The 13,189-nt window shown below is 39.5% G+C and overlaps 2 protein-coding genes across 2 annotated transcripts in view; both read left to right on the top strand.

Moving 5' to 3' along the window:
• The window catches only part of LOC123018843 (beta/gamma crystallin domain-containing protein 1-like), an 85,389-nt gene extending 80,931 nt beyond the window's left edge, over nt 1-4,458 (top strand). The window contains exon 4 of the mRNA XM_044421320.1: nt 3,003-4,458. Within this exon, the coding sequence (XP_044277255.1) occupies nt 3,003-4,458 (1,456 nt within the window). The remainder of the gene's footprint in view (nt 1-3,002) is intronic.
• A 2,885-nt stretch (nt 4,459-7,343) lies between these two features.
• LOC123021879 (beta/gamma crystallin domain-containing protein 1-like) lies at nt 7,344-12,096 on the top strand. The gene is made up of 2 exons (XM_044427115.1): nt 7,344-7,516; nt 11,597-12,096. The coding sequence occupies exons 1-2, from the start codon at nt 7,398-7,400 to the stop codon at nt 11,814-11,816; spliced, it is 339 nt and encodes a 112-aa protein (XP_044283050.1). The 5' UTR covers nt 7,344-7,397; the 3' UTR covers nt 11,817-12,096.
• Nucleotides 12,097-13,189: the final 1,093 nt, after the last annotated feature.

Genomic DNA, 13,189 nt, shown 5'->3' with positions numbered 1-13,189 from the left:
AAATGTTCGAATCTCTTGGAACCTGTCTTTATCCAGCTGGCAGTAAAAGTTGACAAGAGGGAGCTGTTGGTGCCGACTGCGACACTCGGCATCACACTGCAGCTCAGTGAGCTCCAGCTGCAGGTGGTCTGGAGTGTCATCAGGGTCCACAGAGAAAGGAGATGAAAAAAACGTTATCTCCTTTTCAATAGCTGCAAAATCCCGAAAGTGCTGTTGAAACTCCTCAGCCAGAGATGAGGTGTCTGCTTCATACCTCCTTATTTGCGCACTCCTATTGTTCTGTGGAAAACTAGTCATTATTTCCTGCAGCTATGGGAAATGTGTGGTATTGGGCTGCGTTTGTGACAGGTGCCTTTGGAAAAGTAGCAGCTTGGTCCCAAAGGCTTTGATATATGAATACTGTTGGCTTACCACTGCATTTTGCCCCTGAAGGCTCGTGTTCAGCACGTTCAGATGTCTTGTTATGTCAACTAAAAATCCAAAATCAGCCAGCCAAACAGGATCAGATAGCTCTGGCATCGGTTGTCCCTTTTTTGCCAAGACTTGTCTGATTTCCTCCCTAAGAGAGTAGAAGCACTGCAGCGCAGACCCCCAACTGAGTCTGCGCTGGGGGTGTATTACCTCATTGCGCAATGAGGTGTATTACCTCATTGTGATACACAACATCTCCATATTCAGCCTGTATGTTGAGTAGAAACTGTTGAAACTGGCGGTGGCACAGGGCTTTGGAACGAATATAATTAATAGCCTTCATCACCGGTTTCATAACATGATCATATTTCAGATGTTTGGCACAGAGAACTTGTTGGTGAATAATACAGTGGAGTTTTATAGATTTGCCTCCTTCTTCGCTGACTTTGTTATAGACTAGGGTTGATAATCCACCAGCCATGGCAGGTGTGCCATCCGTAATAATCCCAGTGACTTTATTCCATGGAAGTTTCATGTCATCTACAGCGGAACAAACAGAAACAAATAAATCTGTTCCTCTTGTTTGGTCCTTAAGGCTCTGGAGGTCAAGTAGCTCTTCACTCACGTTCATGTCATTGTCCACTCCTCTCAAAAAAAATCAATAACTGAGCGGTGTCAAATGCATCCGTGTTTTCGTCACAGGCTAATGAAAAAAAGTCAAACTTCACTCCTTTTGCCTCTGTCTCTTAATATCTGATGAAACGTCTTCAGTTCTCCGTACCACAGTGTTACAAGCCAGGCAAACATTGGCAAACTCTTGCTTCTTCTCAGGACAAAATTTCTCCACCATTTTCATCACGCAGTCTTTAATAAATTCACCCTCAGTAAAAGGTTTGCAGTGCATGGCAATCAGCGTTGCCACCTCGTAGCTTGCCTTTGTGGCATTTTCATTTGACTCACAGGCTCTTGTGAAAAAGCGCTGCTGTGCCATTAAAGCAGCTTCCAGTTCCTTCAATTTTTTGCTGCGTTCATTCCCGGTTAGCTTGTTGTAGTTAGCATGTTTCGTCTGGTAGTGCCTCTTGATATTGAATTCCTTGAAAACAGCCACAGTCTCTTGGCAAATTAGGCAGACACAGTTGTTTCGTATTTCAGTGAAAAAATACTCCAATTTCCACTTGTCCTGGAAGTGGCGGCCCTCGCTGTCAACTTTCCTTTTTTTAGTTACAGTCACCATTTTAGAAATGGGCACACAAGCCTTGTGTCACAAGGGTCACGCAGCGAGAGTGCTGACTCAGGTCTACTGTCATCTTCTGGTGAAATATAACCACCAGGCTTGAAGGAGCAGGAGGCAGCAGGGGACAGCTGCGGGAACCACTGTGCGGTGAAGGGAAAAACGCTGGCCGGCGGGGATGAGTGACAGGCTGAGCCGGCGGGGAGAAGAGGCTGCAGGCTACTCGAAATTTGAAAATGGGCCGCAATTGGCCCCCCGGACCGGACTTTGGACATGCCTGCCTTACATGCTCGCTTTTGCACACTCCTATCACTCTTGTGTATACCTCACTCTCATACACACCCAACTCACTCAAATCTAATACTTGCCCAAGAACATGGGTCCTCAAACTACAGCCTGGGGGCCGGATACGGCCCACCATGCCCATTTATCCAGCCCGCCATGCCCATTTGGACCCGCCGCACCCACACATGCGCCCACCACTGCCCACCTTGCCCTGCATGTGGGGAGGCAGCAGTTTGCTTGCTTGGAGAAAATGATCTCCAAGCAAGGAAGCCGCTGCCTTGTGTGCCTGCCTTGTGGCACATGCCCACCCCTGCCTGCGCCTTGTCTCCCCTCGCCACGTGGCCTCCACACGCCTCAGCGCACACATCTGCACGTGCCACCCCCGCGCCGGCCCGCACATGCCAGCGGCGCCACCTTTCCGGCCCACACACAGCACTGGCACCTTTCAACTAGACCCCTGGTGAAAAAGTTTGAGGATCCCTGCCCAAGAACATTTCAGAGATCTACCAGCTGTTTTGATTGTATAAAACTAACACACTTCCCAGAAGAATTTCTCAAGTTACCCACCCATCCATAAAATATTGGCTTCTAATCCTTTTTACACCTCTAATGCACTGTGTTCCTGAACAATCATGATATCCTACACTCTTGTCATGTAGAACATTTTTAGGGTGGAAAAACAGGAAAAATCAACTCTAGGAACGTATTCCATAATTCCTGCCAGAGAACCTGTTCCTAGAGCTTCATAGATACTCAACAGGACCTTAAAAGTGTCAGATGTTTGGGGAATGCTCTAGAATCAATGCTCCAGGTTCTGTGGCAGTCATGCTAGAGCCCATGCTAGAGCATTTTTTCTCTTCTTGGCTGCCTGCAGCCCACATTCCATAATTTTTGTTGCTATATATGTTTACTTGGAAATAAGACCCATTCTGTTCAATAGAGTGTATATTTACTGTAGTGTTCATTTGAGTAGATAGTTGGGAATTGCACTGTATATTGAAAATAAGGTGTTGTTCTGAATGAAAGTTGTTGATACAAATTGCAACTTAATTGTTTTACTTTTTTTGTTTTTTAGTCCGGCTAAACCAAAGAATATTGAGTTAAACTTTAAGGCTTCTCAAATAACACAAGATATAGAAAATGAGCAAGATTCCATGGATAAAACAGTTAAAATTAACTTCAGTATTGCCAATAAAATATCTATGTTTGAAAACAAACATGCTAATCAGAATCAATCTTCCGAATTCTCCACATCGAAAAAAGGTGCAATATCAAATACATTTGTTGGCAGAGCAAAGCTGAAGTTTGGGAAACAGCATCCTGAAAGTGAACAGTCAAACAAAATAACAACTAAGGCAAGCAACCGCCAGAAAGCATTGCAGAATGGTACAAAAGTGAAAGAATCTTCTTCAGATACAAAAATCAAGTCAGAGGGAAGGATTCAGTCAAGCAGTATAATCAATGAGGAAGTTGGGAAACTAGCTGGTTCCCAGCTTAATCAAAATGGTAAAGTAGAAGATAATCAAGCAAATGTTTTCACTCCTAAAAAAATGGAAGCAGATTTAGCCAAGGATAATCATCTACCTAAAACTACACCCATACAACTGAGTGAAGAAACGGAGACTTCCCAAAACAGTAACAGCGGAATGAATGCCAGATCCAGATCTCCTGAAAGTGGAGGAAAACAACGTGTGGGCATAGACATTTGTTCCCCACGTACAGAGGATAAAGATAAAAGTCTCATTCAATCTGACCCAGTGCCTGGAATATCAGAATTAAAGTGTGATATGACCCCTCAGATTGAAAACAAGGACAAAAGTATGACAAATGCAGTTTTGGAAGATGGACAGGTATTTGAACAAAATATTAGTGGACTGGAAGATTTGAACAGTAGCTGTGATGTTCTTAAAGCTGGTAACAGTGATGTTATTTGTGATTCTCCTTCAGACATGGCGAAGTTTACTGAAACACTGAAAAATCTGGACAGTTCTATTTGTATACCTCAGAAAAAGAAAAAGCCCAAGCTTCCAAAATCTCCTGCCCCTCACTTTGCTATGCCTCCAATTCATGAAGATCATTTAGAGAAAATATTTGATCCCAATATATTTACAGTTGGATTGGGAATAAAGAGAGACAGAGCACAAGACCTAGCCCCATCCCTTCAGCTTAAATTGCAAAGCCTAGAAATTGAAGCTAAAGTCAAACCCAAGCGTGCCTCTACTGAAAATAGCCTTATTTTCCAGTCACTGAAATCATCCAATAGAGGATATCCTATACTGACACAGGAAAAAAGTGGAGAAGAGAGCAAGGATAGTACAGATGGCAATATTAAGCGATCTCGAATCGAAAGTAGTCCCATCTTCTTAAGCCTGCTGACACCCACAGCTAACGAAAATGTTTTCAGGCCATCTGCAACTTCAGTAAATGCTATTACAACCTCTTTTGCATCTCAGGTGACTGCTGATTCTTCAGGAACACCTCCTGTAATAGTTGATACTGCTCAGAAATCAGAGGTAATAGAACAAGCATGAAAGTCATACTGATTAATTATTGAATTATGTTTTATCAATAACCAGCCTTTCGTTTTTCATTTCATTTCATTATTCAGTCTATTTCAGAGTTCAAAGCTCCAAGCTATATGCAAACTGACGATGCAAAAAAGGAGGGAATTTTACAAATGCCGAACTTTGGAAATCTGGACCTCAGTTTTTCAAGCTGGTTGAAATCTGGACAACATGAAGCAAATAGTTTTGTAGATACAGAGGTGAGTTTAATGCAGTATGTTTTTATGTAATTTGCCTGTCAAACTGATATTGTGTTTGATAGCCTTTGGCTATCCCATGACCCCCTTCTCCACTGGAGAAAGGTACAGGGTAGGCAAAGCAGTCCAAATTGTAGCTTGGAGTGAAGGATTGCTGCTTTGCACCTTAATCAAGCAGCTTTGCTATGTGCAAACTAGAAAAGTCACCAAGTAGCAAAGCTGGGTCCTTAGCTGAAAATCCTAGTTGTGCTGATGTTTGACATGTCAAAGGCTCAGACATTAGCTGGCCTGTAAGGAACTGTGAGGGGATCATCTGAGCCCTCCAGCCAAAACCAGTTCCCTGTGGTAGAAGCTGTTCACTGATAGAATGACACCACTAGATACAACCCAATGATTGTGTGGCCAGAGTGTGTACTATTACACACTTCGTATTCGTTTGCTGCACAGGTGTTTCCTTAATGGCCAAAGAGTCTTCTAAAATTACTTAAGAAAGTCTTCTGCATGGGCCTGTTCAGGGTAATGATTTAAATAGAAGCACATAAAGAAATGTTTAATAGTGTTATGGTTTTACCAAATAGGCTTCAGTTGCTGATTATATGAAACTGGGATACTGACTTTCGAAAGTCACTAGCTTTTAAGAAAGTTGTTTTTTAGTCAGTTGGAAAGGTTTGCCCTGAAAAGCTCTAAATATTTTGAGGTTGATATTAAGGGAATCTAATGAGGCATTGTCTTGAGACCTTACAGGTATGATAATACTGTGAGTGTGCACCAGCCATAAGATTTGGTTTTCAGCACAGTCTGGTGATACAGAAAATTGCTTGATTTGCTTGGATTGATTCAGAGACCTGCCTAGCTTGGATTTGGATCTCGATTTGGAAAACCAAATTTTAATGTTTTTCAATGATTAAAACTGAATATCAACAAATAGCTACAACTTCATCTGTGTGGCAGAATTGGATGAAATTTGCTGGCATAGTGGATCATTAGGAGGGGATTGTGCCTGCCAAATTCCACATGCTTTTGTGCTATGCAACATTATGTTTTGGTTTACTTTTAAAGGAAACTGCTGATACTCTTTTTGTTACTTGGTAGCATTAGATGAAAGTTGTTGAGACACTTGTTCCTTCTGAAGGGAAAAACTTGCCAAGTATCAGATGTAGGAAATTTCAGCATAAGAGCAGCCTTGATGTTGTGCTTGTCACCTGGTTTTTATTGTGGGCAGTTATCAAAATAACACATGACATAGTTAAGAAACTTGAAAAATTCCAGAAGGATAGATATAGATGAAGGGTTCAACTACTGCAGGTGAACAGGAGTGGTAAATGATTTGCTTCTCTTCCATGTCTTTTTGATAATTTGTATAAAAATGGCATTTGGCATAGAAGTGGTACCAGAGAACAAATGTGCAAACTTTCATAGACAGATGGAAGGGCATGAGTTATGTTTAGAAAGGTTGGAGAAGTCTGCAATAAAGTGAATTGATTATATATTTCAGAATTTGACTTGCAAATTTATTTATTTAAAACGTTTGTATACCATCCCATCACAAACATCTCGGGGCAGTTCACAACAACACAAATTCTACAAATGAACCAGCTTTTTTTCGGCAGAGGGGGCAAACTTTGTTTGGGCCAGCAGGGGCAGGCGGGGAATTCATACAATTTGTTTATTTGGAGAAGCAAGTGCTCTTTAACAGTACTATGCCTTAACACTAATGAATTTTAACTAATGCACATTCGCTTGAGTGTGCATTTGCAGAGGAACAAAATTCTTGTGCAAAAATATGAATTCATCAGTGAACAGACAGGGCAGCAAAAGATGACTGATGATCTATGAAACACAGATGGAATGGATTTAACAGCACCTGAACATCAATAGTAATGATTATTGAAAAGGTTTAAAGGTGTAATGTTTACACAGGAAAAATGCATCCTGTAGCTCTTAGCCTTTTCCTTTTTTAATTTACTTCGCAGTTAGCACCAGAATTTGTAATTGTGTAAGGGTGAATGACGGATGAGTAGTGTTCAGTGGCAGAGTCAGAAGGATCAACTAAGGAAATACCCATTCACCAAAGAAATACCCTCTGAGATTCCAGAGACTCCACCTAACCTCTTCTTGTAGCTATTGATGGGGGAGAGAACCAGAAAAGATTACTAAGCACTGGAACTGCCCTATAGTGTATTGAGCATCTTTCTTCAACATCCCTCCTGCAAAGCATGGAGATTGGAGCGTTTCATAAAATCTTTCGCTCTGTTGGATTTACATCTCTACAACTGAGGTGTAACTGAGTTGCTAAATGTTTTACATGGGTGACTTCAAATGGTGATGTTACATCAATTAGACTTTAAAACAGAGTAGGGTAATTTTGAACTGTAAAATCCCTTAAGAGGACTATATATTAATAACACAAAATATAAAAGATGGCTGTTAAAATGTTTTGAGGTATATATCTCTTCATGTGAAATACTCTAACCAAAGGGTCCAGTATTTTAAATATTTTCTTATATGAGTAAGTAGAATGTATCTTGTTTTCTGCTTGATTTTTAATGGTTTATTCTCCTCTGCTTTTAACAGGTTTTTTCAGTAAATCACTCAAATAAAATTAATCCTAGGCCTGGAAAGGTAATCTTTTTCTTTAGTGGATACCTATTTGTTTCTAATTTTCCTTGTTAAATTTATACAGACTGAAATGATTTTTTAATAATATAGATGGTGATTTGCAGTAGACCAGATCCATCTAAAAACACTGTTGAAGTTTTTCATGATGTGTTGGACTGCACCTCTTGGATACTGTCACCTGTGATTTTAGTTAAAATCATCCGAGGATGGTAAGAATAAAGTCCTAATGCCTACTGTTAACCCTGGTTCTAAACTCAGTCATGCTGTATTATGTTTAAACATGCTTTAATTTGTTCCTTCAGTGTATACTTCTCAGCTTGGCCTCATACCTGTTTTTTTTTTTTTTGGCCTAGTTCGACTAAACAACGTTAGAACTTGTGTTAAGGCATGTTTTGAACTGCCCCAAGAAGCACAGTTCTTGATCTAAAGCATGTAGAAGTTTATTGCCAACTTTGCTCATATTTCTTACTGTTCTGCTTTGATGTTCTAAAAGTTTATCCTGTGGACTTAAGTAACCTCATTTTTTACCACACTGTCTTATTTCTGTCAAATGATTACTGGTTTTGGCTTTGAGTTGACCAACAGGAAAGCTGGATTACCATTACTGAATGCTCGGTATCTCTTTAAAACATTTCCAGCAACATTGATTGAAAACTTCAAGCTATTTACATTGTTGGATTATGAAGTGATAAGCTGTTTCCCATGGCAAAATTCCTGCCACTAAGCAAAACCCTGCTGAAGCTAAAGCCATGTAAAACAAGGCTAATAAAATTTACAAAGTTCATGGAATCATAGCAGTTCGATAGTGAAGGCAAACCAGATTGGTTTCAATGCAAGAGATGCAGTTGTCTTCCTGCACTGATCATTATTTAAAAGTAAACTTAAGAAAGTTCAGGTGTATATCACCATTGGCAATACAATATAGTTCTTTACCATCTGCAAATTACTTTTAGGATTTAAAAAAAATATTTATAGGATCTGTCATATTTCCACAAATTGATGTATAATATGAAAGTTATGAGGAAAAGGCCATAACAGATACCTAGAGATAATATTTTTTAATTGAGCTGTCTGGGAAATCTTTGTTTTGATTCTTCCTCTTCCTCTGATTCTTCAAATCGATTAAGACCCCTTAATCAATTTGAAATTTCAGGTTGTTTGTCTTGTTTCATAATGATCCTGTTCTTCCTCTCCTTTGTACAAACATCTCATGTGATAGACACATCCTATGAAAACCCATCAAACCAAAATAATGTTACATTGTTCAGATTTGCAAATTAGATTTGTTAATTAGGGTTGAAACAACCCCCTTTGGAATCTGTTCCTCTAGCATCTGCAGACTTGTTTTCATGCTTGGCCTGTTCCTGCAAATTGAGCTAAGCTCAGAGGAGGTCTGTGAACAATTGCTGAGTGCTGATTGCACAACCAGCAACCTTTCCTGTCAGCTGAAGCTGCCCAAAGAGCGGCTTGCAGGATGAAGAAGAGGGGTGCTCGAGGCATCCGTGCCAGACACCATTCCCAGCATTCAACCTTCTTCCCTGCCTAGAGCAGCTAGTGGTGGCAGCAGTGGGCACGGAAGAGGGACCCTGTTTGCACAGCAAAGCTGACCCTGCATGAGGAGGGTGAACCCAGGAAATCTGATACATTCCACTCCCAAATGGATTCCTTGCACATCCCTAATGTTAATTTCCCATTCTTGGCTGTGCTGTATTATTTTCTATGCAGTTATAGGTTGTACAATTTTCCCTATCACATGCAGAAACTTCACATATAATTATCTAATTGCTCACTTCCTATTAGAGGTTCAGACACAAAACACTCATGATTTTTCTAAAAGTAATCTGTAGTCTAGGATCCTGAAAAGGAGCAGGCCATTTTATGGGGCGGGGGGAGCAGAGGGAGCTGCCATTATTGGAAACAGACAAGTGGATAACAGTGCATGTGGCACATACCCAGTTAGGGGTCATTGGATTGGTGGTATTCATAGATCACTTTTGGGAGATTTCTTCTGTGAATGCAGAGGTGCCATTAGGTAAACAGAAGAGGAAGAATCATGCTCCTAGTTATTATAAACCTAAAGATGACCAGGCTGTGCTCTGCATAGAATCTACTATCTGAGATGCACTAATCAAACTTGTCTGTCTTCTTTCATGGCCTATGATTCCTTCTAGCTCTATACCTTTGGTCTTCTTCAATCATCTCTTTGCTTAATCTCTTGCCTTTGACTATGTGTCTCTATTAGTTGTCTAGATTTTGGTACAACTTTGGGTCTTGACTCTGCTCTTTTGATCTGCCTTTTGTATCTGATTGAAGCACAATACTTACAGCCATTGATATCTGACCTGATTCTGGCTCTGTGATTTTGAAGTAGCTTGGACATCTGTTTCCTCATTTCCAGCCTGCTACCTTCTCAATCTCCATTCTGATTCTGATCTTTTGAGACTGACATCAGCCTGCCCCAGGTTCTCACTAGATCTTCTTTAGTGACTGTTGCACCAGGTGAAGTATGTTCATATTCTGTATAGCCTGAAATGCCTGCGCTTATCAGGACTGGGCCTGGTTTAAATCTGGATGAGTGACTTAAAATGTGTGAACCGCCCAGAGAGCTTGGATTATGGCCAGTATAGAAATGTAATATAATAATAATTAGTAATATTTCTATATTGGACAAATGGTGAGTCTGTTCCTCGAAGCTATCTCCTCAGTCAGATAGCAGGCAGTAAATTATATGGCTTCTTTTTTACACTGATGCTTAAAAGGTTGTGACAGAGTAAAACAAAACAAAAAAACCCATACTTTATTTGTTCTTTCCTCTCAAATTTTCTTATTTCAAAACTGTATCACTATAAGGACAATTCATGCACAGTTCATATATTAAGAAATAGAATTTCTTTTACTAGCAGTCTTTCACTATTATTGCTGTAATATCTGAACACATAGCTGTGCCTCTGTGGTTAATTCTGACTTACATTGCATGTTAATAATGTAGTCTATTTCTTTGCTGCTCTTGCATTTTTACTGCAATTAAGACACAGCTTTGTCTTTAATCTTCTGCTATATAAACTGTAAAATCAACTTGGGTATAGTTATACCTGGGACGTTTACAATATGGAAAGCATGGGTAACATCCTTCTTGTAATTGTCTCCTATAAATGCCCCATAGTTTATATCAAATTCCTTTAGCGCAAAGCAAGGCAACACAGGTAATAAGAAAATTTTAGCTCACAGCTGTATGAAAATTAAAAATGCAAGTAGATTGCTGTTTGCCACCATTACCCACAATGTTTGCAGCACTTGGCCTCCTTGGATGATCAAGAATGCCCAGTCCCCTTTGAAGAGAATTTTGAAAGCTGTACTTATAAAAATTGCTTCCCTTTATAAAATTCTTTCACCACAGTTTTCCTTTTCTTCTGCTAATTATATCTCTAGTGACAAGAATCTTGTGCAATGTGTTCGCTTGTGGGAGAGGGCACATGTGTATTCATACTGTTTGGGGAGCAGCTTGCTGGCTAATGTAAGCATCACATAGTGGCTATCAGAAGAAGAAATTCCATAACATTGGGCAATGATGTGGGGAAGAATTTATAAGGGAAAAAACTTTGAACCAAATGTTTGTATTAATTATTTAATTTATGTATTCATTTATTACTCATTTATCACTAATTTCATTTATTTCATCCTATATTGCCTAATAGCTGAAGTTCCTTGGGCAGTTGACAATGGATAAAAAACACAAGAATGGCAAAACAAAATATTCTGTTGTACCTAATTTAAAACAAATGTTTAAATAATTTTAATAAACAGTTTTTTCCAGAACATCTGGACTGAAAATCTCCCACCCTCTACCCATATGTCATTAAATGTCACTGAATTCCTCAGAAAACGGGGCAGCAAACCTGGCACAAAAAGGATAGCAGAGTTGGGTGCCAGAATTGAATTTAAGTGGTTCTCAGTGGGGAGGCAATTCCTTAATCAGGGAGCTACCATGGAGAAGGCCCTGCCCTTTGTAGCCATGCGCTTGCTTAGGTTTCCTTGGTTTTCACTTTTTTTGCTGTAGAATATTGCAAAATTACTCATGCAAAACTTTATAAGAATTCCTTTAGACAGAAACTTATATTTAACATTAACTAAGCTTGGTAAGCAAAATAAATGAGAAGGCAATTTTATTTATTTTTTTTCCTTTGGAGAATGGCAAACTAAACGTTTTAGTTCAAATTAAATTTTACTATAAGCTAGGCTTTTTGCAAAAGTCATTGGTTCATCTTTTTTGTTTGTACTTTATGTTATAGTTGGATCCTGTATGAAAAGCCAAACTTTGAAGGGCCATCAATTCCTCTGGAGGAAGGAGAAATAGAACTCACAAACCTTTGGGGAGAAGAGTCATCTGACAACAAAGATGAATGCACATCTCCTGAGCCTGCAGTAATTGGTTCAATCAGGCATGTAGTAAAGGCAAGTAACCAATCAACCACCCAGTACCTTAACTGTAGTTCTAATTTAGTAGACTAAATTGCTTCCTAGGCCTTGGATCATCTTTATAACTTTTAAGTGCAGCAGAATGATAAATGAATCCTGCACATTACCTAACATGTTATAAAGATTTGTTGGTAGTTTTGTTTCCCACAACACTAGTTAAGTGGTTGTTTGTTTGTTATCATTATAAATAATTATTTTATGGGGTTTTTTGCTTGGTCAAATTCATAATAGCATAATGTGGTGAAATAATGGATCTCTTACTATACATTTGCCTTTATATTTCAGAAACAGTGGTGGAGCCTTTAGCCAGGGTTTTAATGCTTAAAGGTTCAGGCGTATGGTGCCCATTGCATAAGTTCTTTCTGTGCAATCATCAAGCCAGATTCAGAAGGGACAGCTGGGTCAAATGGATCTGTGCAATTGGTTCTGACCACATGCTGCAGACTTGTTCAACATAGCAGCAACCTGGATAAATCAGTGGCTATGTGTTTTATTTAATTGCCCTGCACAGGATAATGGGCATCACAGTCCCCTTTTATTACAGACAGATTAAACAAAGGCGGGAGAAAGGAAAACTGGAAAAAGTGTAAGGGTGGATCACGCATGTGAGCTGTGACATTGGCACAGATCTAACTCATTCTTTCTGTCTTTACTACCTTTTCTCTTGAGGAGACATTTCCTTGCCTTTCAAGCAGTGCAACATGGACAGTACACACACAACATCTACAGCAACCAAATCAATTCACAAGTGTATTATCTTCTTGGCAGGTCAGCTGCAAGTCAGATCAACTCTTGTTCACTATGATCCATGACAACCTCAGTTCAGTTCACTATTAAGCCTAGTGGACCAATAATCTTACACATTTTATGCTTTTTAATTTTCATTTTATTGTTTTTGCAGGATTATAGAATATGCCAAATTGACCTGTTTACGGAACCAAATGGATTGGGTGTTGCAAGTTCATATTTTGATGACACTGAAGAAACACGTTTTGGTTCTGCCCCAAAGACTTGCTCCATTCGAGTGCATTGGGGCATGTAAGTATATGGATACATATGGATTTAAAAAATGCTTCTGCAGTTAGTGTCAATTACCTAGATTCTGAAATAGCATTATACATGCTGTCTGGGACATGCTGGGAGTTGTAGAACCTTTTCTGTCTAAACTTGCATAGGATTCCACCCTTAGTAAATTATGATAATTCATACCAGGCATACTAAGAAATATCCACTAGCAGTTTCTCACTCTGTCTTGTCCCCTGCAATCCTTTGTACTAACTGAAATCTGCTTTGGAGAGTTTCTGGAGCAAGGCTATGGAGAGAAAGTAAGTTTCCCCCTCTCGGTCCGAATAACAGAATAACCAAATGATAACTCAGTAATATACTTTGCATTCCTGTCATCTTGT

Source organism: Varanus komodoensis, unplaced genomic scaffold (assembly GCF_004798865.1).
Source record: "Varanus komodoensis strain SLA01 unplaced genomic scaffold, ASM479886v1 scaffold1, whole genome shotgun sequence".
NCBI classification, from domain to species: domain Eukaryota; kingdom Metazoa; phylum Chordata; class Lepidosauria; order Squamata; family Varanidae; genus Varanus; species Varanus komodoensis.
This window is presented reverse-complemented; position numbering and strand designations above follow the sequence as displayed.